Source organism: Balaenoptera borealis, assembly GCF_965194805.1.
Source record: "Balaenoptera borealis genome assembly, chromosome: 9".
NCBI lineage: Eukaryota > Metazoa > Chordata > Mammalia > Artiodactyla > Balaenopteridae > Balaenoptera > Balaenoptera borealis.
The window spans coordinates 48,530,167-48,556,704 of NC_138873.1; the positions used below are offsets into that span (position 1 = coordinate 48,530,167).

At 43.7% G+C, this 26,538-nt stretch overlaps 1 protein-coding gene across 6 annotated transcripts in view; it reads left to right on the top strand.

Moving 5' to 3' along the window:
- Nucleotides 1-26,538, top strand: part of FYN (FYN proto-oncogene, Src family tyrosine kinase) — a 207,951-nt gene that overhangs the window by 139,632 nt on the left and 41,781 nt on the right. For all 6 annotated transcript variants that reach the window (XM_082404802.1, XM_082404803.1, XM_082404800.1 and 3 more), the window contains 3 exons: nt 14,818-15,075; nt 18,601-18,697; nt 25,345-25,443. In XM_082404802.1, coding sequence (XP_082260928.1) covers nt 14,829-15,075; nt 18,601-18,697; nt 25,345-25,443 — 443 coding nt within the window. In that variant the 5' untranslated portion in view covers nt 14,818-14,828. The remainder of the gene's footprint in view (nt 1-14,817; nt 15,076-18,600; nt 18,698-25,344; nt 25,444-26,538) is intronic.

The window sequence follows — 26,538 nt, forward strand, 5'->3', positions numbered from 1 at the left end:
CAGCCTGAAGGGGTTAGTGCACCACAGCTAACCGGGAGGGAGTCCGGGAAAAGGTCTGGAACGCCGAAGAAACAAGAGACTTTTTCTTGCCTCTTTGTTTCCTGGTGCGCAAGGAGAGGGGATTCAGAGCGCCGCTTAAAGGAGCTCCAGAGACGGGCGCGAGCCGCGGCTATCAGCGCAGACCCCAGAGACGGGCATGAGACGCTAAGGCTGCTGCTGCAGCCACCAAGAAGCCTGTGTGCGAGCACAGGTCACTCTCCACAGCTCCCCTCCTGGGAGCCTGTGCAACTCGCCACTGCCAGGGTCCCGTGATCCAGGGACAACTTACCCGGGAGAACACACAGCGCACCTCAGGCTGGTGCAACGTCACACCGGCCTCTGCCGCCGCAGACTCACCCCGCCTCCTCTGTGCCGCTCCCTCCCCCTGGCCTGAGTGAGCCAGAGCCCCCGAAGCAGCTGCTCCTTTAACCCCGTCCTGTCTGAGCGAAGAACAGACGCCCTCAGGCGACCTACACGCAGAGGCGGGGCCAAATCCAAAGCTGAAACCCGGGAGCTGTGCGAACAAAGAAGAGAAAGGGAAATCTCTCCCAGCAGCCTCAGGAGCAACGGATTAAATCTCCACAGTCAACTTGATGTACCCTGCATCTGTGGAATACCTGAATAGACAACAAATCATCCCAAATTGAGGAGGTGGACTTTGGAAGCAAAGATATATATATTTTTTTCCCCTTTTTCTCTTTTTGTGAGTGTGTATGTGTATGGTTCTGTGTGTGATTTTGTCTGTATAGCTTTGCTTTTACCATTTGTCCTAGGGTTCTGTCTGTCTGGGGTTTTTTTGGTTTTTTTTTTACTTTTTAAAAATTTTTTCTTAATTATTATTTTTTATTTTAATGACTTTATTTTATTTTATTTTATCCTCTTTCTTTCTTTCTTTCTTTCTATTTTCTCTCCCTTTTATTCTGAGCCGTGTGGATGACAGGCTCTTGGTGCTCCAGCCAGGCGTCAGGGCTGTGCCTCTGAGGTGGGAGAGCCAAGTTCAGGCCTCTGGTCCACAAGAGACCTCCCAGCTCCACGTAATATCAAACGGCAAAAATCTCCCAGAGATCTCCACCTCAACACCAAGACCCAGCTCCACTCAATGACCAGCAAGCTACAGTGCTGGACACCCTATGCCAAACAACTAACAAGACAGGAACACAACCCCATCCATTAGCAGAGAGGCTGCCTAAAATCATAAGGCCACAGACACCCCAAAACACACCACCAGATGTGGACCTGCCCACCAGAAAGACAAGATCCAGCTTCATCCACCAGAACACAGGCACTACTCTCCTGCACCAGGAAGTCTACACAACCCACTGAACCAACCTTAGCCACTGGGGACAGACACCAAAAACAATGGGAACTACGAACCTGCAGCCTGCGAAAAGGAGACCCCAAACACAGTAAGATAAGCAAAATGAGAAGACACAGAAACACACAGTAGATGAAGGAGCAAGGCAAAAACCCACCAGACCTAACAAATGAAGAGGAAATAGGCAGTCTACCTGAAAAAGAATTCAGAATAATGATAGTAAAGATGATCCAAAATCTTGGTAATAGAATGGAGAAAATACAAGAAACGTTTAACAAGGACCTAGGAGAACTAAAGAGCAAACAAACAGTGATGAACAACACAATAAATGAAATTAAAAATTCCCTAGAAGGGATCAATAGCACAGTAACTGCGGCAGAAGAACGGATAAGTGACCTGGAAGATAAAATAGTGGAAATAACTACTGCAGAGCAGAATAAAGAAAAAAGAATGAAAAGAATTGAGGACAGTCTCAGAGACCTCTGGGACAACATTAAACACACCAACATTCGAATTATAGGGGTCCCAGAAGAAGAAGAGAAAAAGAAAGGGACTGAGAAAATATTTGAAGAGATTATAGTTGAAAACTTCCCTAATACGGGAAAGGAAATAGTTAATCAAGTCCAGGAAGCACAGAGAGTCCCATACAGGATAAATCCAAGGAGAAACATGCCAACACATATGAAGCAAACTATCAAAAATTCAGTACAAAGAAAAAATATTAAAAGCAGCAAGGGAAAAGCAACAAATAACAAACAAGGGAATCCCCATAAGGTTAACAGCTGATCTTTCAGTAGAAACTCTGCAAGCCAGAAGGGAGTGGCAGGACATATTTAAAGTGATGAAGGAGAAAAATTACAACCAAGATTACTCTACCCAGCAAGGATCTCATTCAGATTCGATGGAGAAATTAAAACCTTTACAGACAAGCAAAAGCTAAGAGAATTCAGCACCACCAAACCAGCTTTACAACAAATGCTAAAGGAACTTCTCTAGGCAAGAAACACAAGAGAAGGAAAAGACCTACAATAACAGACGCAGAACAATTAAGAAAATGATAATAGGAACATACATATCGATAATTACCTTAAATGTAAATGGATTAAATGCTCCAACCAAAAGACATAGATTGGCTGAATGGATACAAAAACAAGACCCATATATATGCTGTCTACAAGAGACCCACTTCAGACCTAGAGACACATACAGAATGAAAGTGAGGGGATGGAAAAAGATATTCCATGCAAATGGAAATCAAAAGAAAGCTGGAGTAGCAATTGTCATATCAGACAAAATAGACTTTAAAACAAAGACTATTACAAGAGACAAAGAAGGACACTACATAATGGTCAAGGGATCAATCCAAGAAGAAGATATAACAATTGTAAATATTTATGCACCCAACATAGGAGCACCTCAATACATAAGGCAAATACTAACAGCCATAAAAGGGGAAATAGACAGTAACACAGTCATAGTAGGGGACTTTAACAGCCCACTTTCACCAATGGACAGATCATCCAAAATGAAAATAAATAAGGAAACACAAGCTTTAAATGATACATTAAACAAGATGGACTTAATTGATATTTGTAGGACATTCCATCCAAAAACAACAGAATACACATTCTTCTCAAGTGCTCATGGAACATTCTCCAGGATAGATCATATCTTGAGTCACAAATCAAGCCTTGGTAAATTTAAGAAAACTGAAATCGTATCAAGTGTCTTTTCCGACCACAACGCTATGAGACTAGATATCAATTACAGGAAAAAATCTGTAAAAAATACAAACACATGGAGGCTAAACAACACACTGCTTAATAACCAAGAGATCACTGAGGAAATCAGAAAATACCTAGAAACAAATGACAATGAAAACACGATGACCCAAAACCTATGGGATGCAGCAAAAGCACTTCTAAAAGGGAAGTTTGTAGCAATACAATCCTACCTCAAGAAACAAGAAACATCTCAAATAAACAACCTAACCTTACACCTAAAGCAATTAGAGAAAGAAGAACAAAAAAACCCCAAAGTTAGCAGAAGGAAAGAAATCATAAAGATCAGATCAGAAATAAATGAAAAAGAAATGAAGGAAACGATAGCAAAGATCAATAAAACTAGAAGCTGGTTCTTTGAGAAGATAAACAAAATTGATAAACCATTAGCCAAACTCATCACAAAAAAAAGGGAGAAGACTCAAATCAATAGAATTAGAAATGAAATAGAGAACAATTGACACTGCAGAAATACAAAGGATCATGAGAGATTACTACAAGCAACTCTATGCCAATAAAATGGACAACCTGGAAGAAATGGACAAATTCTTAGAAATGCACAACCTGCCGGGACTGAACCAGGAAGAAATAGAAAATATGAACAGACCAATCACAAGCACTGAAATTGAAACTGTGATTAAAATTCTTCCAACAGACAAAAGCCCAGGACCAGATGGCTTCACAGGTGAATTCTATCAAACATTTAGAGAAGAGCTAACACCTATCCTTCTCAAACTCTTCCAAAAATGTAGCAGAGGGAGGAGCACTCCCAAGCTCATTCTACAAGGCCACCATCACCCTGATACCAAAACCACACAAAGATGTCACAAAGAAAGAAAACTACCGGCCAATATCACTGATGAGCATAGATGCAAAAATCCTCAACAAAATACTAGCAAACAGAATCCAACAGCACATTCAAAGGATCATACACCATGATCAAGTTGGGTTTATCCCAGGAATGCAAGGATTCTTCAATATATGCAAATCAATCAGTGTGATACACCATATTAACAAATTGAAGGAGAAAAACCATATGATCATCTCAATAGATGCAGAGAAAGTTTTCGACAAAGTTCAACACCCATTTATGATAAAAACCCTCCAGAAAGTAGGCATAGAAGGAACGTTCCTCAATATAATAAAGGCCATGTATGACAAACCTACAGCCAACATCGTCCTCAATGGTGAATAACTGAAACCATTTCCACTAAGAGCAGGAACAAGACACAGTTGCCCACTCTCACCACTATTATTCAACACAGTTTTGGAAGTTTTAGCCACAGCAATCAGAGAAGAAAAAGAAACAAAAGGAATCTAAATCAGGAAAGAAAAAGTAAAGCTGTCACTGTTTGCAGATGACATGATACTATACATAGAGAATCCTAAAGCTGCTACCAGAAAACTACTAGAGCTAATCAATGAATTTGGTAAAGTAGCAGATACAAAATTAATGCACAGATATCTCTTGCATTCCTATACACTAATGATGAAAAATCTGAAAGGGAAATTAAGAAAACACTCCCATTTACCATGGCAACAAAAAGAATAAAATATCTAGGAATAAACCTACCTAAAGAGACAAAAAAAACCTGTATGCAGAAAATTATAAGACACTGATGAAAGAAATTAAAGGTGATACAAACAGATGGAGAGATATACCATGTTCTTGGATTGGAAGAATCAACATTGTGAAAATGACTCTACTACCCAAAAAATCTACAGATTCAGTGCAATCCCTATCAAACTACCACTGGCATTTTTCACAGAACTAGAACAAAAAATTTCACAATTTGTATGGAAACACAAAAAACCCTGAATAGCCAAAGCAATTTTGAGAAAGAAAAACAGAGCTGGAGGAATCAGGCTCCCTGACTTCATACTATACTACAAAGCTACAGTAATCAAGACAGTATGGTACTGGCACAAAAACAGAAATATAGATCAATGGAACAGGATAGAAAGCCCAGAGATAAACCCATGCACATATGGTCACCTTATCTTTGATAAAGGAGGTAAGAATATACAATGGAGAAAAGACAGCCTCTTAAATAAGTGGTGCTTGGAAAACTGGACAGCTACATGTAAAAGAATGAAATTAGAACACTCCCTAACACCATACACAAAAATAAACTCAAAATGGATTAAAGACCTAAATGTAAGGCCAGACACTATAAAACTCTTAGAGGAAAACATAGGCTGAACACTCTATGACATAAATCACAGCAAGATCCTTTTTGACCCACCTCCTAGAGAAATGGAAATAAAAACACAAATAAACAAATGGGACCTAATGAAACTTAAAAGCTTTTGCACAGCAAAGGAAACCATAAGCAAGACGAGAAGACATCCCTCAGAATGGGAGAAAATATTTGCAAACGAAGCAACTGACAAAGGACTAATCTCCAAAATTTACAAGCAGCTCATGCAGCTCAATATCCAAAAAACAAACAACCCAATCAAAATATGGGCAGAAGGGCTTCCCTGGTGGCGCAGTGGTTGAGAATCTGCCTGCCAATGCAGGGGATGCAGGTTCGAGCCCTGGTCTGGGAAGATCCCACATACCGCGGAGCAACTAGGTCCATGAGCCACAATTACCGAACCTGCGCGTCTGGAGCCTGTGCTCGGCAACGAGAGGCCGCGATAGTGAGAGGCCCACGCACCGCGATGAAGAGTGGCCCCTGCACCGCGATGAAGAGTGGCCCTCGCTTGCCACAACTAGAGAAAGCCCTCGCACAGAAACAGAGATCCAACACAGCCATATATACATACATACATACATACATAAAAAGAATGTAAGCAGACAAGAATAGCATTAAAAAAAAAAAAAAATGGGCAGAAGACCTAAATAGACATTTCTCCAAAGAAGATATACAGACTGCCAACAAACACATGAAAGAATGCTCAACATCATTAATCATTAGAGAAATGCAAATCAAAACTACATTGAGATATCATCTCACACCGGTCAGAATGGCCATCATCAAAAAATCTAGAAACAATAAATGCTGGAGAGGGTGTGGAGAAAAGGGAACCCTCTTGCACTGTTGGTGGGAATGTAAATTGATACAGCCACTATGGAGAACAGTATGGAGGTTCCTTAAAAAACTAAAAATAGAACTACCCTACGACCCAGCAATCCCACTACTGGGCATATACCCTGAGAAAACCATAATTCAGAAAGAGTCATATACCAGTATATTCATTGCAGCTCTGTTTACAATAGCCAGGACATGGAAGCAACCTAAGTGTCCATCAACAGATGAATGGATAAAGAAGATGTGGCACATATATACAATGGAATATTACTCAGCCATAAAAAGAAATGAAATTGAGTTATTTGTAGTGAGGTGGTTGGACCTAGAGACTGTCACACAGAGTGAAGTAAGTCAGAAAGAGAAAAACAAATACCGTATGCTAACACATATATATGGAATCTAAAAAAATATATATGTATATATGGTCATTGCAGAACCTAGGGGCAAGACGAGAATAAAGACACAGACCTACTAGACTTGAGGATATAGGGAGAGGGAATGGTAAGCCAGGACAAAGTGAGAGAGTGGCATGGACATATATAAACTACCAAATGTAAAATAGATAGCTAGTGGGAAGCAGCCACATAGCACAGGGAGATCAGCTCGGTGTTTTGTGACCACCTAGAGGGGTGGGATAGGGAAGGTGGGAGGGAGGGAGATGCAAGAGGGAAGAGATATGGGGACATATGTATATGTATAACTGATTCACTTTGTTATAAAGCAGAAACTAACACACCATTGTAAAGCAATTATACCCCAATAAAGATGTTAAAAATAAAATAAAATACTCAGAATAGGCAAATCCACAGGGACATAAAGTAGATTCGTGGTTGCCAGGGGCTAGGCTGAGAATGTGATGGGAAGTAACTGCTTCATGGGTACAGGTTTCTTCTGGTGTGATGAAAATGTTCTGGAATTAGATAGTGGTAATGGTTTCCTTTGCAAATATATTAAAAAACACGAAACTGTATACTTTAAGAGGGTGATTTTATGCAATATGAATTATATCTCAATAAAAATAGATAAAATTTTAAAATGCTAACCACAAGGAACTTTTCTAAGGTCCAAAAAGGGGTGGGGGAAGGCCTGAAGAACAATCAGTGCTCTAATCCTTTCTGAACCCTTTGTTTGGCATAGACAGTTAAAATACATCTTTATTTTTTATCACCATTTCACTCTTGTCTTAACCTTGACATCCAAAGTGAAGTGAATGTAAGAAGAAAATGTTCTTCGCTCCTTTTGGAGCATTTCCACAGTTTGGTATTAAAACCTCATTTGCCCACTTGGGTTTGGGACTGGTTCCAGTAGTTAGTTGACTGCAGTGTTAAATCTCACCATTGGGGTTTGATGCTTCCACTTCTTTTTTATTAGGTGCTTGTGGGTCCCTGGGCATTGGGGAACAGAAGGGTGTACAGAGGGAAAGAGAACTGCCGGAGCGTGAGCTGCTGCCTTGCAGCCTGGGGGTCATTTGAACAGGAGAAGCCGGAGAGTGGAAGCCAACAGATATTCTAGGTGCCAGGAATGCGGCTTTTTCTTAAAGTAATGTGACATTTTAAGAGTGATTTCTATTAGTTCAGTTCCCTTGCTGTGCGGTATGGAACAAGGTCCATTCTCCTCACCCTCCAGAGGGTCTTTGCAAAGCCATGTGTAAATGATCGAATGGGTCCAACTCCACTTATTATTTCTGAAGCAAAGTTTTGACTTGATTTTTAAATAGGCTCCGGTTCTCCCATTGTTGCATGTGGCTAGTGTCTACGTTGTAGATACTCCTGCTTTTACATCAGCCTTCTTACCCCCAAAGGTATAATATTTTATCACCTGTGTTTGTGGGGGGCTCTCCCTCTCAGGGCTCCACCAAGAGTAGAAATCTGTTATTTTTATGATTGGAGGAAGCATTACATGTATAGCTCAGTTTATGCAATAAATGTGGTCCAGAAAGTTTATATGATATAAAGCACATCATGTTTTCAGTGCAGTAGGACAGCTCACTTTTACACCAAGGAACCCAGTGCTAACTTCTTCGTGGTGTATATACATACCCCGCCACATCTAGGAAGTATCAGGAAACTAAGGGCTGCTTTAATGGCATTGGCTAAACGTTCATTAAGATGCCAAACCACATCAGGGAAGCTGGTGACTCACCACACCTGGTGTGGTCCCAGCACCCCTGCAGAGCCCACTGTCTTAGGGGGTGGGCCGTGAATGTGGGGCAGTGGGGCCCAGTTCCCGAAATCAGGGCCTCCGTTAGTCATGCACATGAGGTTGGGTTCTTCGGAGTCAGGGGTCTTCTCCACAGGTCTCTCCCTCCACACCTCCTACCCTCACGCCCACACCCTTGTGTGGACTAGCCAGGATTCCATGGGGCAGGAGGCAAGGCTAGTGTAGAGGCCCCATGTGCTGGCCGTGAAATCAGTCTGTCTGGCTCCAAATCCCATCTCCACCCCTGACTGAGCTGTGAACAAATTCCCAAACCTCTCTGTTTCTCCGTTGTAAAATGAGGGGAAATAGCAATCCCACGTCTTAGGACTGTCATGAGAATTTAGTGAGACAACATGTTCCAGTACATAGCACAGCGCCTGGCTTGCAGTGAGCCTTCATTTGATATTGGTCATCACTGCTGAGATTGGAGCCTTCATCTCCATGGTGCCCCATCCCACCAAAAGATGTTTTTGTTTTCTATTGCTGTGTAACAAATTATGAAAAACTTAGTGACTTAAACAACACCCATTTATCAGCTCACAGTTCTGAGTCACAGGTCTGGGCACAGTGTGGCTGGGCTCTCACACAAGGCTGAATTCAGTGTATTGACTGACAGTGTTCTCATCTGGAAGCTTGACTAGGGAAGAATTCATTTCTTTGGGTTTCTTTGGGTTCTTGACCCAACTCAGTTCCTTGTGGTTGTAGGACTGAGGTCTCTGTTTCTTTGCTTTCTGCCAGCTGGGAGCTGTTCTCAGCTCCTAGAGACCACCCACATAGCCCCCTCTGTCTTCAAAGCCAGCAGTGGAGACTATCCCTCCCATGGAATGCCTCTCACACTTTGAATCTGCTTCTCCAGAAAGAGCCTATCCCTTTCAAGGGCTCACCTCATGAGGTCAGGTCCATCTAGGATAATCCCTCTTCTGTTAAAGTCAACTGTGCCAAAGAAGATAACGTAATCACAGGAGCGATGATCCCATCATCCACAAGTCCCAGGGATTATCCAGGGCTTATCCACCGGAGGTGGGAATCTTGGGCACACCTTAGAGATCTGCCTACCGCACCACCTTTTCAGCAAGGCTCGTACTTCCCGCCTTCCTTCCAGTTGGCAGCAAAAAGAGGATTTTCCCTCACTGGCAGAGTCCTGTATGCTCTTTTTTCATAGCTGAGCTGGACCCAGCACCAATGCCGTGCGTGGTTCAGGCCTCAAGTATTTACATCTCTCAAGTGTCATCCCAGCTGCGACCTTTTCCCTGCTTCAGGGCCTTGGGGAGTGTTTGTGCTTCAGAGAGGGTCCAGCCTGCTTTCTCTCCAGTCATCCCTGGCACCTCTGCCCTGGCTGTCCCCAGAAGACAGCACTGCCCGCACTCCCTGTGGGGTGTCAGGACCCAGGGTCCCACAAAGAGAAAAGCCACATTGTAAAGGACTGAAAACGCTAAAACATTGGGGTGACAGATGCTGTGGCCCAACTACCATTGCTACCTCTGTCTCTAAATGTCCTGCTTCTGGTAGTTATGTCGGGAAAATTAAGGAAAGCCTTCCCTAGACTTTCAAGGGATTAGTTTTCCCTATCGAGAACGTAGCAAAATACCTCAGGTTGACTCCTGTGGGTATTTCTGGTTTTACAAGGATCAAGAGTCCCCTGCCATGAATCTTCTGTGCTGAAGTCAACGCATTTCTGATGTGTCGCTGCCACATCTTATCCTTTTGCCTCATGCTATTACTATTGACTGGAAAAGGGTGTTTGCTCGTTAAACTGCTAGTTTTTGCTTTTCTCCCAGAGAAGTGTGTGAAACTGTGCAGTCTATCTACAGTTCGGCTTTCAATACTTTTCCAGCTGTCCCCATCTATCTGGGTTGCTTGTGTTTGGTTTCTAGGTTCTTAGTTCAGTTGCCTTTCTCGTTCTTTTCCTTTCATTGTGATACCTGCCCAGGTAAAGCAGAGACCAGCTAAAGGGATAGTGAATGACAGCCCCAGGAAACATGCCACATCAGAGCACAGGCTAGTGTGGCTTCATCATCACTCTCCAGAGTCTGGACTGTTGGGAGCAAGGATGCCAGTTACGCTTGAGGGCTCTTCACTTCTCCACACCCACCTAGGCTGGTTTCTGAGGCATCGTGCTTACACTGCTGAGGTTAAAGTTATTTGTTGTCAGTTTCACCTTCTTCCTCCTGCCATCCCATTTGTGTGTCTCAAGAGAAAGTAATTTGCCTTTGCAGAAGACTGCCAGTGGCCTTTTTCCTTTTCTGGTACCTAGCTCTCGCACACGCCTGAAATCTCACAAGTCCTGTGATGTTATAACCTGAGCATACAGGTGTTGCTTTATTGATTGGCATATGAGGAAATGTGAGCATATCTGTGTTTAATGTGCATCTAGCAGACCAGACTGGGGTCTGTGGCATCGGAGGAGGGAATGTACGTTCGACCAGACTCATTCTGGATCGAAGTAGCCTATGCCCAGAGTAGCAGATAGATTCCATCCTTCATGTCAGCTTCCGTCAACCACTCAAGGGCTATGTGAAGAAGGATTCTGAGGCCACACGTGCTGTAGCATCAGAAGGTGCTGTGATGGATTGATGACGTCCATCATGCATGCTCACAGGAAGGGGACGTGGCAATCCTTGAATGATTCTCTCTTTGGCAATTTCTGCCCGAGTTGCTTAATGCTCTTGTGTCACATATGAGAAAATTAAGGAAATTTTAAGTAAATCAGGTTTTACTTACATAGTAGAAACAGAGCTCTTCCATTTACAGAAGAATTGGAGAATACGGGGCTTCACCACAAGAACAGGATCCTGCTGGTCAAAGTGCTGTGCATCAGTTTTTCTAGGCATAGCAAAGCACAGAGGACTATGGTCATGAGGTCATGATGTATGATTTACTGATCAGAGTACCTCCAGGGCCCCACTTTCAAGTGGCATTATTCAGCATTTCCCAGTGCCCCACGGATCTTGAGCAAATGTATTAGTGCATTATATGTTCATGATGGACCCACAGCGCAGGCCATAAAAGCCACACCACAGAACTGTACGTAATAAGGATGTTTTTATTTTAACCCGAATGCTCAGAACTTTGCTTCTTGGCAAGGAGCCCAAAGTCACACTGAGTACAACTCATATAGCATCTTCTGATTCTTTCATCAGGAAATGGTTAGTCTGACCGCCTCAAGTGGGAGGAAGAAGACCACAAGTTCTTATACAAATATTTTCATTGTGATTAAGTTTTAATGACCGAGCCCACATTTACTGATTTATTTCATTTTCTTCATGTTTGTCAGTGAAGTGAAGAGAGTACACAAGATCTGTGCAGAAACATTCCTTACTCAAAATTGTAAACACACGAAGTGGTATAAAAGAGAATTGTTTTCTCCAAAATGATTTTGATAGAGTTTGGGGTTTTTGCATTTAATCATTTAACACATTTATTGAGCTTCTACTGTGTTCCAGGCACTGTTCTGGACATGCAATGATGGAACAAAAACTGAAAAATAATTGCTGCCTCCAAGGAGCTTACTATTTGTTTCCTTCCGTTGTTTCATAGAATTATATAAAAGCTGTTAGGCATTTATTACAGTGGTAATACTTTTTTTAGAAGATTTTTGAAAGATTATTTTTTTCTTGGTTTGGTTAGATGTAGGGTCCTGTTTTCAATAAGTTTCTGATGTAGGGTTTTGTTTTGATGGAATTGGAAGACTAGTTTGTACTGAGAGTTCTCATTGGTTTTAGATTCTTTCCTCTATCACAAGGAACAAACTTCTAGAGAAAAAAAACAGAGCATTTTATGTCAATTCTTTAAATTGCCTTTTTCTCCCTAGCATGCCCATTCTCCTAAGGAAGGCAATCACATGCATATAAGGGAAACAGCACTTATACTGTTTCAAAGATATAGCTATAATTCTTTTCCTCTTCATAAATCAGGATTTCTTGACCTTGACACATTTACGTTCAGGGTCAAGGTAATTCTTGGTAGTTAGAGGCTGTCCTGTTCATTGTAGGATGTTTAGCAGCATCCTTGGCCTCTTGCCACCGGGTGCCAGCAGTACCCCTTACCCTCAAGCTGTGACAACCAAATATGTCCCTTGGTCATAGACAGCGAAGTCACCCCCAGCTGAGAACCACTGACGTAAATGATGTGGTTCTGTGATTCAGGTCTCACATCCTCTAACTAAAGCAGATCAGTGAAATCCCTGAAAAGAGTACCTGGGGCAAGCAGTGTCTTCTGTTGGCCTTTGTAGACGCTCAGGACAGTGTTCCGCCAGGGAAGAGTTAATGTAAAGTGAGCAAGATATTTACCAGTCTTATTATGAAGCGACACCAACAACAAATGATGAAACTCCTTCAGTCAGTCATGCCTTGGAGATATGTTGCATTTCCTATTGGAAACTTGTTAAAATCATATTCATTTACCGTAAGTTAGAGAGCCTGTTGGACACAGTACACTGTAAGTTAATCTGGAATGACTTACACGTAAATGTGTTCCAGATTTGGTGAGCTCAGCTCAAGCAGCAGGCGGCTCATTTCCAAACATTTCCATTCTCAGCTAACGACATTAAATTCAGTAAGTATTTATTGAAACATGTAATGTGAGAGGGCTTTAAACAGTCTGATATTGCTTCCATGACCCCAGCCAGCAGGAAAGCAGTGCTCTCTGAACAGTACCTCCCGAGAGTCTCCGTATCTGATGTGGCACCCCCATTTTGGTTTGCAAGATATATAGAGAAACTGGCTCTTTTCATTTCCCTTCACCGCCTCAAGTCCCTTCCCATCCTGTACCAGCTGTGTTCTCCCCAGTGAATACATGTAATTACACATGATGTCATGTATTTCTTATTTGGTTCTTTGGTCCCAAATGGGCCACTTTTCAGAATTTTGGCAGGGACATCCGTTGCATGTCCTACCTCCCTGCTTTCAGCTGGGCAGGGTATTACAGGACATTGCAGTCCAAAGTGGGGTCATTTAACCAACTCACCTTCCATTTTTGAATCTTCTTCACTTCTCACACATGCCAATAGATTCAAAATACAGGGCACACTGCTGATAAAAATTCTTGGAAGAAGAGTTGGCCTTGATGCAGAGGGAAAGAAAGGGTGAAAGAGAAACAGTGGGCTAGAGAATCTTCACTCATTCAATTGCTCTTTATTGAGCACCTGCTATGTGCCAGGCATTGGCAATATAGCTATGACAAAAATGGACAGAGCCCTGCTTTCCTGGAACTCGCAGTCTATTGAGCAATGAGACAAGTGGACAGGCCATGTTTTAATATGGCGCAATAGATGCCGTAATGTGGGAAGTCAAGATATCATGGGAGCACTTAGGAAGAGCACCACCCCAGCCTGGGGGATGGCAGGGAAATCAGAGAAGGCTTTGCAGAGGAAGTGGTGTCTTGACTGAGACATGAAGGATATATTGTGTATCAAAGAGGAGGGGGCAAAAAGTGTTCAAAGCCATGTTCCAAAGACGAAAGATGAGTGGGAAAAATAGAACCTTTGACGAACTGAGAAGTTAGGCAAGTTTGGATAGTAGAGTGTGAGACAGGAAGATTGAAAAGTAAGCAAAGAGGAGCCACTAAGGATGTGCTTCAGGATTCTGACTTGAACACCTTGGTGGTGCCATTTACTGAGATCAGCGCAGAAGTAGGTTTGGTTTGAAGGAGGCTGGGGTGACAATGACTCAAGTTTGAATTCACCACTAATTCTAGAACATGGGAATGAGTTTTTAAATGTTTCTGAAAGATGTCAAAAGCTAATGGAAATTTGAAAAGTTAATTAGCAGATTTAAATGATTTTGTTACTGTAGGCTATCATGACATCCTGCAAATATACTCAGACCTCTTAGTTTCTGCCAATTGTATTTTTTTCATCCAGTAATTATTTCTTAATTTTGATACTTACCATCATCTTATTGCTTAAAATTTACCAAATGTGTGCCTGAAGAATGGGTACCCAGGAATGAAGAAGTACAGTGAGCTGTTTAGGGTCTGTCTTCTGGCTTTTCCAACACTCCTGCACCCTATTCTTTAGATTTCCTTTGCCATGATGGAAGTTTTTATTCTAATATTGCATACACTCATTTTTGAAAGCATACACTACTTTTTAGGGTGACTAGAGAAAAGCACAAGTTAGTATTATTGGACTGTCTTTAGGCAGGTGTGTGATATTACAGAAGTGTAAGGGTGCAGACCTCATGCGAGGAAAAATGCTGCATGGTGAACATCGTACTCTGTATTGATCCCATTGCCCGGAGCATTTGGGGAACAAATGTGATTGTCAAGTGAAAGGCACTGACATTGCTTTCAGCCGTCAACCATAGCCACTGCTTTTCATGCCCCTCTAGGCCTGAAATATCCAACAGTGAGCTTTATAAATGATTCCTCTTTAATAGTCAAGCAACCCAGCCACTAGCGAGCATCCAAGTTCATGTGCCTCTTTTTGTTTGTTTGTTTTCAACAGGAATTTAGATAATGGGCTGTGTGCAATGTAAGGATAAAGAAGCAACAAAACTGACGGAGGAGAGGGATGGCAGCCTGAACCAGAGCTCCGGGTACCGCTATGGCACAGACCCCACTCCTCAGCACTACCCCAGCTTCGGCGTGACCTCCATCCCAAACTACAACAACTTCCACGCAGCCGGGGGCCAAGGACTCACCGTCTTTGGGGGTGTGAACTCTTCGTCTCATACTGGGACCTTGCGTACGAGAGGAGGAACAGGTCAGGATTCAGCTGCTCTTAAATCTTTTGGCAGTTGAACGTTTGTGCTCCTTTGACTGAGGATTCAACATTTAAGTTTTTAATCACTCTCTGCCTAGCCACTACCAGATAAGGGGCTGTTAAAAATGCTGAAGGTTGATGGACAAATCTAGATGCTGGCCAGAGTGGTGCAGGGGACCCCAGTAGCTGCTCTGTGAGAATCCTGCAAGGGTTACGAGAGACAACCTGCTGCTGAGTCACTTGAGGCCAGTGGCTCTCAACCTTGGCTGGCTGGCTCAGAATAACGAGGCAGCTTTTTCAAAATATAGATGCCTGAGCCCCCATCCCAGGTCTTTTACATCAGAAGTCCCAGGACTGGATCTGAGTATGGACGTTTTGAGTTCTCCAAATGTGAAAGCACTTCTTCCCCGCATCCCCCGGTTAAGAGCACTTACAGGGTAGTACCTGCCCTTTCAGCTGCCTAACCTCCAGCCTGCCTGTCACTTCCCAGCTGGTGAGGCCATTTGGCCACATTATTTTTTGGCCATTTGTCTTCATTGATTCCTTCTCTGATGCTCCCATCATCTTCTATATGGCAGAGTTTATCAGCCCTCAAGTATTTTCATGTATCTTTTATATTTTAAAATCAAATCTTATGTATCCTTAAGGAATGTTCTCATATTTCTTTTAGATTTCTTTCTCTTTCCCTAGGCTGTGTTTCACTGCCATGTGCATTTGCTGACTTAGCTAATAACTTTGTAAAATATCTGGCCTATGTTCTCAGACATATGTTTTCTGAAATATTTGTAAGTTATCTCATGCATCCTTAGTCTTCCAAAGCCTCTCCCAGTATGTGAACCATGGTAACTAGATATTTGACATTATATGTTCCAAAATTGTTTTGTTTATTACAAAAGTTTTTTAAAAATATACACCAACCATTATGCTGTCAGCTCATCTGGGAGCAGATGTCTTAAATAACAACCATGGTGCCTTTTTACCTGGGGAGTTGGTACTACCGAGGCTTCAGCAGATGTTTTCTTCCCTCTCCACCCAACAGGACAGTGTAGTTATATCAAGGGGACCTGACCCAGAACTTTGGGCAATTAGCTACTTCTGTTCTGCCAACACTTCACACTCTGCTCAGTAGAAAAAATATTTTATGTTCACCCTTATGTTATGGTGAATCTAGCTTTTCCTTTAAAGCAGGCCTTGCATAGGTGACTGAAGGCTGGGCACACTTACTCATCCTTCCACCCTTCCTGGGAGGCACCTGGAATGGAGGGCGGAAGGAAAGAGGCCGTCAGGGACGTCTGTCTCTGGAGGATGCTGGAGGAGAAAAGGAGCCAGAAATGCCCCCAGCACACGTGCCCTTTGCCTGCTGGGAGAAGACAAGTGCTTTGCCAGCCGGACTCTGAATTCTGCTGACACAGGCACTGACCTTGTGCATTCACTCGTGAATGCTGGATATGAATCCTGTGTCTGCAGGTATCATTCATAAAGTCACTAGAGAGGGCTCCTTGCCTTGAACGTGTGGGTCTGTAACACCGTCAGGGACAGTGTTAGTGTAAGAGGGCATCCGATCCCTTATGAGATGTGAAAGTTAAAACAATACTCGCACATGTTGGTGGATTTTTCTGCCTGAATTATTTGGCTTTATCATATATGCATGTCTTTCTCCTCAACACTGCTTTCAGTGCTTTAAGGCCAGGAACAGTGTCCATGCATCCCTGTGACCTCCTTTGACTCTTCCCTCCGTCCCTAGAAGTTAAAAACACCCAGTGAGTGATGCAGGGAGACAGTGGGCAAGTGGAAGTATCGTCCTCCTGTGCCTTGTCTTCCACACGGTGGAGCTTAGGATTGTTTTTAAATTCTGAACTGAAGGGAATCTGTTAAAAGAGTGTTAAATGAGGATAGGCATGGCCTTACAAGCTCCCACTCTGTTTTAAGCCAGTCTCCTTTCTAATTGTTCAGAAATCTTTCAAACATTTTGCATTTTGTCAGATGCGCCCTGCTGCTTTGCATGGTCAGACCTTCTGCGTGCCATCCCTCCCGCAGGAAGTCCCACTTGGGATGGGGTGGACAGTCAAGCCCCCTCTCCCCCTCCAGTTCTTGAGTAGTCCCCGGGCACATCTGTTCCCTTGCAACTACCAACACAGCAAAACGGCAGCTTGGTGAAATGCAGAACCCATGGTGTGCGTTCTTCAGGCCACATTAGGCACTTTGGGGTGTGTGGAAATCAAAATGAGAATCCAGAGAGCAGAGAAATGGGATGTATTTGTTATCAGTTGCTGTATAACAAATTATCACAAAACTTCGCAGCTTTAAAAGGATGCACGTTTACTATCCCACAGTTTCTGTGGGTCAGAAATCTAGCAACACCTCAGCCGGGGCCTCTATTGCAGAGTCTCTCACAGGCTGCAGTCAAGGTGTGTTGGCTGGGCTGTGGTCCTCTCGCCATCCATTTGAGAAGGGTCTGCTGCTGCCAAGTTCACGGCATGTTGGCAAGACCCACCTCCTCGTTGGCTGTTGGCCAGAGGCCACCCTCATTTCTTTGTCGTGTGGGCCTCGCCAGCATGGCAGTTTGCTTCATCAGAGTGATCAAGCCAAAGCGGCAATCCAGAGAGTCTGCTCGGAAGACAGAAGTCACCGTCTTTTGAAGTTGAGACGTGGTCATTCATGGGACATCCCATCACCTTTGCCGTGTTCTGTTGGTTAGAAGCAAGTCATTGGGTTCAGCCACACTCAAAGGGAGGGGGTTGCACAAGGGCCTGAATACCAGGAGGTGAAAATCCCTGAGGGCTGTCTTAGGACTTCCTCCACATAGTAGGCAGAGTTCTAGGCCAAATGCAACACTGGATGTTCTTCAGTGTTGATGGCAAACCGCTGCAAGGCAGGAAAGGCCTCCGTGGCGCATCAGCCAGGTGAGGAAGAGGGAGGACAAGTCATGCGGGGAGGGGTGAGTCCATGGTGGAAGGAGAGCCAGAGAGAGGGAGTTCTGATGGCCTTGGCAGGTGCCAAGGGCAAGACATCCTCTGATGGGCTGAACATGTACGGAGAGGGTCTTCTCAGTGCCCGGGCTGCAGAAGGAGTTTCCTGTTACATTCCGTGTCCTGTTATGCCGAGGGAAAGCGTAGTCTGTTTTACCCAGACCTGATGCGGGCTCCTGCACGGAGGAGAATGTGTGGGGTAAAGAGCGTCTGTAATTGCTGCAGAGCCCTGCAAATCTGAAGTATAATGTTGCTGCTGCCCCTTGGTTGTGGCCGTGATATCAATATCCATCTCTTCCCAAGGACTCATTCCAAGTGTACAGAGAGAAGTCCTTCAACTCTGGGTTTTAGTTGGATCAAATAATGCTTCTCCTACAAAGATCAAGGCATAAATTCAGCTTGTGACTCTAGTTTCACACAATTACAACACTGAATCATGTTATCAGTACTGATGAGATGTAAATTTTGAGAATGAGATTTTAGTGAAGATTCAATTTCTTGGAATTAATTTCCCCTGGTGTAGTAATCTCTCCCGTTTTGATTTTGTTTTTGTCAGGAGTGACCCTGTTTGTGGCCCTTTACGATTATGAAGCACGGACGGAAGATGACCTGAGTTTTCACAAAGGAGAAAAATTTCAAATATTGAACAGCTCGTAAGTTTGGAGAGGGAGAGGGAAGCATGCATGCCTTTGAGACTGGGCAACAATTCTTGTGTTAGCAGTCTGCACCTTATCAGATCTCTGAAATGCTAAGAGAACACTTGCTAATCAATTCATTAATTCTCAGCAACTTAACTTGAGGAAAGAAGAGCTGATGAACCAGTGCGGTATTTTATGGCGCTGTATGTCCAGGGAGCTTTTTGGAAGATATCATAGAAGTGGAGTCGATGGTTTTGGTCTTGGTTTAAAGGTTGTAAAAGCACCAGCCTCGCCCTCTACAAATCTAGTTTCAGATGATTGGCAGGAGGCTGGCCTATCCACATTAGCCTCTCTTTGCCCGGAGATTTTCTTCAAATTTCACATGTTGCCCTAGCCTCACGTAAGGCTGGCAACAAGTTCCATTTTCAAAACTGCTAAATATTCCCATTGGTGAGGCCTGTGGAGGCAATTTTCCATAATGAAAATTTGCAAGTGACTGAAATCTTTGTAAGATGGAAGGAGAAGTGATTTTGCCCACTCAAGAATGACTACAAGCATGCCTTTTCAATGTGGCCAGTAGAAACAGCAGTTAAAGCAGGCAATGGGGAAATGTCAAGGGTGAGAATCACTCATTTTTCAAATCCTCCATTTAATACTTCCTTTAGGGAGAGTAAATATGGGTCAGATTTCCCTATAGCTTTTAAATATTATGTCTGTTAGGTTAAGGCAGTGTGCACAGATGGGGGCCCTCCAGAAAACTCCAGGCTCCAAAGAAAATGGTGGTGTCCCATGTGTACAAGTCAGGCCCTCTCCCCAACACCTCAGGTTTCCCTCGTGAGCGCCCCCCAGTGGCTGGGAAAGAATCCCACTTGGAGGCTGAGGGCCCACCAGGAAGTTCTCCAGTGCTGCTAGGTCCGGTTACTCTGCCCTCTGCTCTCTGAGCAAACTGGATTTCATGGTGGTGGAAGGGCCCGAAGTCTGGCTCTTCAGCTTTTCCAAGGGCAGGTGGGAGGCAGCCCTGCTCACCCCACCCATCCCAGGAAAGAGGAGTGGTCCTTGGAACAGGGAACTGCCTCAGGCCCTGAAAACTGCCTCCTTGTAAAACCCACCCCTTCCCTAGGACGCCCCCACCTCTCAGGACCGCCTTTCCAGGGCAAGAATGGAATTCCTCCCGTCATAGGACAGTGACTCTTCCAGACATCAGAAGGCACTGTCTCCGTAGTTACAGGGTTATTTTTAAATATATTATTGTCATCATGAACAGGGGGGTGGGTGGGATTTTTTTAACTTTTTATTTAAATGCATATATATGGTCACGTGCACGGATCAAAAGTGTGCAGGGTGGTTGGTGCTCGCACAGTAAGACCGCTCAACTTAACAGTTAAAGTGGTACATTTATGTTATACGTATTTTACCACAGTTTTTTAAAAGTGTACCATTTGCGGAATTTACACAAACCCAGCATACCTGTGCAACACGTACCCAGATCAAAAAGAACATTGCCTGCCCCCCATGAGCCCTCCTCCTGTAGCCAAAGGAATTTTTTTAAGCATAGTAAAGAGCTGCCATTTATTGAAGGCTCCTTATGTGCCAGCCATATGCTAAGCTGCAATGGTTCTCATTTGCTCTCCACAGCAACTGTCTGAGGTGTGTCTCAGAGTCATCTTTTGACATAGGAGGAGCCAGAGGCTCAGGTTAGGGAGCTCCCCGGGTGCACGGCGCTAGCAGGTGGCAAAGCCAAGGGTGAGATGCGGGGATGGCATCCCGAGTGAAGTGTCAGGTTCAGTGTTGGAAGGGCCCACATCAGAGGGGACTGAACTATTGGAGTTACATGAAGGTTTGAAGGGAAATGGGGGAGGGGGGATTTGGCTTTGATCTCTTCTGATTTATGATTCCTTATTGTTAATTTGATGCTCAGATGAATGCTTCTTGTCAGAGTCTATTAACTTTGAATTCTGAAATACACCCTCCTTCTCCTCCCAATTTTATGCAGTATTTCCTAAATGCCAAGGTTGGTTAGAACTTTTCAATCAATTTGTAACTTCTAAAAGGTAAGAATTAAGGAATAGTAGGAGGCACCATACACGGCTTTTCTTAGGTTTTCTCCACAGTGCACATGGATTTACATGTTGGGTTGCAGGGCACTTGGAAAGCCAGTCCTTGCCCAAACCAAATTTGTGACTTCTTCCTTTGTTAATCTGGATAGGATCTAGAGTGGCTTCCAATTGGAATTTTGGAGAAACATTCGAGGAAGATCTGACCTGCCTCAATCTGTATTTCATGATTTGCATGCATGGCCATTAATGTTTACAGAAGGCTTTTGAACCTCTGACCCTGTTCTCTTAGAAGACAATATTACAAAGGCTTTTTATCCCTTTAATGTTATTCCTTCTTGCCAGTGGAATTTCTCATCCTACGTGCCATTTAAATGCCCTTTTTCAAGGTTATGGCGTGGAAATAAGGTTTTCGTAACAAACACAATATCCTGAAGTCAAGGGTAATAACAGGGAAGAGAAAATCATGAAGGAAAAACAAAGCCATAGTACAGAACCAGATGGCATGTGTCTCCTTCCCCCTGCCCATGCCTCTCCCAGCCCCTGGCTCTCATCCCTTGAAAGAGAGGAAGGGACAGGGCTGTGTTCTCCCTGGGGCAGCTGCCACACCTCCTGGTGTGGGTCCTCCTGCTCCCTTCCCTGTCAAGAGGCAGGAACTGGAGGCCACAGGGCTGGCTTTTGTGTTTCACAGTGCAGCATAAACCATGTGATATGCAAGTATGCCCATGCCCGGAGCCGACGGCACCGCTTCCCACCATGGGGATGGGAGGTCCTTCATTGACCTGGTGTAGGGGCTCAGTGTAGGGAATTTGGACATTATTAAACTCGACCCATTTTGAATATGTGAATTCATCTGTTTTATTCCCTATTTTCACATTTCATGACTAGCGATGTACCACCTAGAAACAGCAACCCTAAAATATAGTAAACATTTTACACAGCGTGGAGTAGTGCCCATTGCCTAGGGTAGTGACTCCTTTAAAGTTCTTTTCATTGTGATAAGAAGAAATCTGGTTTAGAGCCCATCTAAACATTTGACAAAATTGTTATGGATATGCCCTATGAGAGGAAGATGGGCAGTGACCAAATTTAGAAAGAATCCAGCATTTATAATAATGCTCCACAGCTCCATAGATCAAGGCTGACTTCTGTTTGCAAATGTCACTTCCTGGCTCCATCAGGGCTCCAGACTCCCAGCTCCTGGGGCCACAAGCCATCTCTGAGCAACTTTGGGGATTGGGAAGAGGCTCTTTTACTAAGTGTTTACATTAGAGCCACAGGGGAAGCTGTTATGGAAACTTAAAAGCTCTTCTAAACCAGAGGCAGGGCTTAAATCACATATTTGAATCAGAGCAAGATAACAGTTGAAGAAAAATCTCACCAACTCTGAATTAATGAAATAGCTGGACTGTACGAACTGTTTCAAGGAATGCAGCTTTAATAATACTAATTACTCCTAGTAACTCAAGTAAAGAAAGAAAAAGTAGCAGAGTAAAGCTCCTATTTTCCTAAATCAAGGTGAATAAATTGTATAGAATATATTATTTATTTGTAGGTGAATTGGGCTCCTAGTGTATTAAACAAATGATTTATTCATTTGATTAAAAGGTTTTTTTGATGTCTTGAGTCTGTACCAGCCTGTCTGGACACAACGTGTGAGTTTTACTACATAATACATTGTGTCCTTGTCACCTCATAGCTCCTTTGATGGAGAAAGTGACCCTGGATGGCCTCAAAATAGAGAAAAGGATTTTATCTTTCTCAGTTTCTCATGAGTAACTGAAAACCCTTGTGAGATTAATGGAGTCACTTAAGAGAAAATCATGAATTCCTGATACAGGACTTTAGAACAATCTGATAGTTGGATTCTAATCTGTGCTAAACTATTTAGGTGGCAAGACCAAAATGAGATAGTTAATGCTGGATTTGAAATGGAAATAACTTGATTAATACCACGTCACCTGAATAAGACTGGGCTGTCACAATCTGCAACAAAGTGCATTGGCTTCCTGCCCCAGACGACATTTCCGTGTACCCCCAAATTGATAGGTGACTTTTTTTTTTAATTTAAATCAATTAGAACTAACTCAGTGAAGGTTATCTTGCAGTTAAAAATGTAAGCCTCTGCTGCAAGTACTGAATATTTTCCTCACTGAGAGATTTCCCAGGTGTGTGTGTGTGTGTGTGTGTGTGTGTGTGTGTGCACATGTGTGTGTGTGAGAGAGAGAGAGAGAGAGAGAGAGAGAGGGAGAGGGAGAGAGGGAGGGAGGGAGGGAGGGAGAGAGAAAAGAAAAAGGCTGGAGGTGATCGGTATGGTTATTTTTTATGATGAAATGTCTCCATCTAGTGGAATTTCAGAGCAGTAAAAATGTCACCACATTAAAATGAAGATAATGGCTTGAAAGCAATTTCCTTAAACGCATGCAGTGTTAAAGAAAAAAGCAAACTTCCACATATGTTCTTAGATAATGTAACTGCATGTATTTCTTTTGGAGGATGTAGAAATGAACCCAATACAAACTGTTTAAATGTTAGCATTTTTAATTTCATTATTTGAACCTAAAAGGCAGAGGGATGAGATAGGGGAGCAACTCAGGGTAGATTCCACGCAGCCGGATGGATCTAGTTCTTAAGTTGGGGGGTGGGTTCACAGGTGTTCATCTGTACATACGGTCTTTGGTACGTATAAATTATTTCATAATAAAAATCTGGACATAAACTAAATTTAAGGTTATTAATAAAAGACTTTCTGGGGAAAATCATCTCCCTCATTTGATTGATTGGTTTAAATTTAATAGGGTAACAAAAGAAAGATTGAAAAACCAACTGACACATAAGTGTTTTAAAGCCTTTGCCAGCACCCTGTCTCCTTCTGAGCTATTCTGTGCTACTTGTGCCACCTGACGCTTTCTCGCAACTGCACCTGTAGCGCATGTGGGCTGGTCCGCATGTGTCTGTCGCCGTGTTAAATCCTATGTGGAGTCGTTGCTCATCGTCACCTCGCTCAGAGTCAGTCTTTAGAGGATGGGTCACTGGAGTAAGGCTTGCATTTAATATGGAGGCTGGTTATCTTCTACCTAATTGCATCAGTCTGGGGAGGAACATTTCTCTTCCCTGTCTGAGGGCTTTGACACACAGCCCAGCGAAAAAGTGAATTTAAAAAAAAACCAACAACAACAAAACAGCTTGGGATTTCTCTTGCTGCCTTCAAGGACCAAAAAAGGAAGGCGAGAAGGTGCTGGGCTTCTGGTGATCAGAAGTCTAGGAGGTCTCCATCTACTCAGGGGCAGTGCATCGTCCCTTCCCCCTGCGCTCCTGACCGCAGGCCAGTGGAGGGTTCTGCAACGCTGTCAGTGTCAGAGCTACAGCCCCACACACATGCTAACCGTTGTTGATGAGAAGAGGCATGCATTCCTCCCCTGCTCTCTGTCACATGCAGCTATGTGAGTCTGAGCATATGAAACCTAACCGTTTAATCTACTCATCTGTTGCAAGCTGAGAGTGGTATTATAACCCCCCTTTCACATCCTTCTGCCCACAGCGCTGAGATGAGCCCATGCTGTTGCTGGAACACTGGGCTACACAGAGTGGTGGGACTAAGGCTCTCGTCCCCTTAGCGAGTTTTTGTTCTCTGCCTGCACTTGCACGCACACAGCTACACCCACCCTTCCTCTCCTGCCCTTCAGACTCAGGGCAGCGCTGTCAATACTTGATGAAATAACCTCAGGGAGAAAATGTCTGAGCAAGGCGTAACCTATTGTAGGCTTTATTCTTCTACCCATTTTCTTGAGAGCAAACAAGGCAGGTATTCGAAACGCCTTCATCTCGTAACGGGCCTCCTAACAGGCTTCCTTTCTCAGGTGATATGCAACTATAATGTCTGTCTGCTGTCCGTCTTTCTGTCTGTCTGTCTCTCTCTCTCTCTGCCTCCCTCCCTCCCTTTTTTTTTCTTTCCTTCTTTCTTTCGAATCATTTAGTGGCTGGCAAAATAATGCTAAAGCCAGTGGCTTGCATCTCTCCAGAGGTACCAGGATGTTGGTTGCCGCGGGACAGGGGATGAAATAGAGACCGTTAGCCAGATTAGCAGTGCATGCTTTATTTTTTTTCTCCAGCTTTATTGAGATATAATTGGAAATATGACCTTGTATAAGTTTAAGGTGTACAATGTGATGGATTGGCACGTATATTGTGAAATGTTTACTACAAGAAGGTTAGTTAACAGATCCTTCACCTCACATAATTACAGTTTCGTTGTTGTTACAATGTTTTTCTTAAGTAGTCGGGGTGCTGAGTTCCCTTCCCCTCTATCTAAGTTGGAGACACTTACCAAGCAAAATGCCCTCTCCCCCACCAGAGCCCCCTCATGGCCAGGGTCCTACATTCTGAATTCATAACTAAGGCAAGAGATGAGAGACAAAACTGGCTTCTTCTCCCCGCTGACACAGATTGTAACCATTTGACCCTCACAGAAGGCTGTGTCGGAGTTTGGAGAAATCTGGTAGTAGAATGACTAGGAGATAGTCCTATGCTCTTACGACACAGAGTCTGTGACTGCAAAACATTGAGATGGTTGATGTATTCACTTCCTTTTCTCTTTTTTCCCTGCAGGGAAGGAGATTGGTGGGAAGCACGCTCCTTGACAACTGGAGAGACTGGTTACATTCCCAGCAATTATGTGGCTCCAGTTGACTCCATCCAGGCAGAAGAGTATGTTTTGTTGTGTTCACTTAACTACTTGCTTTTGAAAGTTAGTTGCCCTGATAAGTGCCATTAACATTGTGCAAGTGGGAGAAGTAGTTCACTAGAGCGATTAAGGGGTGAGAGGATGTGGCAGTGCTTGTCTCCCAGGCTCTATGCCATGGTTTTTGCCACATCTGGTTAATACTTGTACCCTTATTAACTTAATATTTTTCTTAAACCCTGCTCACTTTTAAAAAACATTTATTTTGAGAAGAAACTTTATATTAGTACCTTAAATGAAAACCCAATATTACTTGCCATAGATAGAAATAACCATAAGAATGTGATGAAATTCTAGCTAGAGCATGTATTATTGCCAACCCAAGGATTTAAGCCTGCAGTCTGCTGAAGAAAAGAGGGGAGGGGTGGGAAGAAGGGAGGGCTGGGGAGAGAGAGAGAGAAAGGGGAGGGTGTAAGTAATTGTTAAAGATCACTTTGAGCTTTTTCTCCTCGATGTAATCAGAAATGTTAGAGGGGTGCTGAAAAGACATACCGTCCACACCGCAGGTAGGAGTAACTCACATGCAGTGTATCCTACCACTCGGGAAATCCTGTGGTGATGCATGTCAAATGGTCCTTTCCTTTGATGTGGGGTCTCAGGTGGTTTCTTTCATAGCAGATCGTGACTAACAGTTAGCCCAAGGATTTCACTGATGGCAGTTTCGGAAGGTGGTCGATAGGCTGAGGGAATTCTAGAAGGGACAGCCATGGTTCCTCCTCCTGGCCTGTGGGGATTCACGGGCACTTCCAAAGTGGAGAACTGTCAGAATGGCTCCTGTGGCGGCCCTAACCTCTGAACCGAGGGGAAAAGAGGTGGAACAGGATCTCCCGAACATGAGACCCGGGCCTTCCCCCCGACACCCTGGGGACCTGCCTCTCCTGCTTGGTGGGGCAGGCCTGACTTACCAGAAAGGTAGTTGAGAAAAGTCAGCCACGCAGCCCAAGCTTTGGCTCTGATATTTAATATGCCCTGGGTTTGTTTAACCGCTGCAGGGAGGATTAGACTCCACACCCCAGCCAGATCCCCAATGGGATTGCTCTCTTGTCTTTAATTCCCCTGTA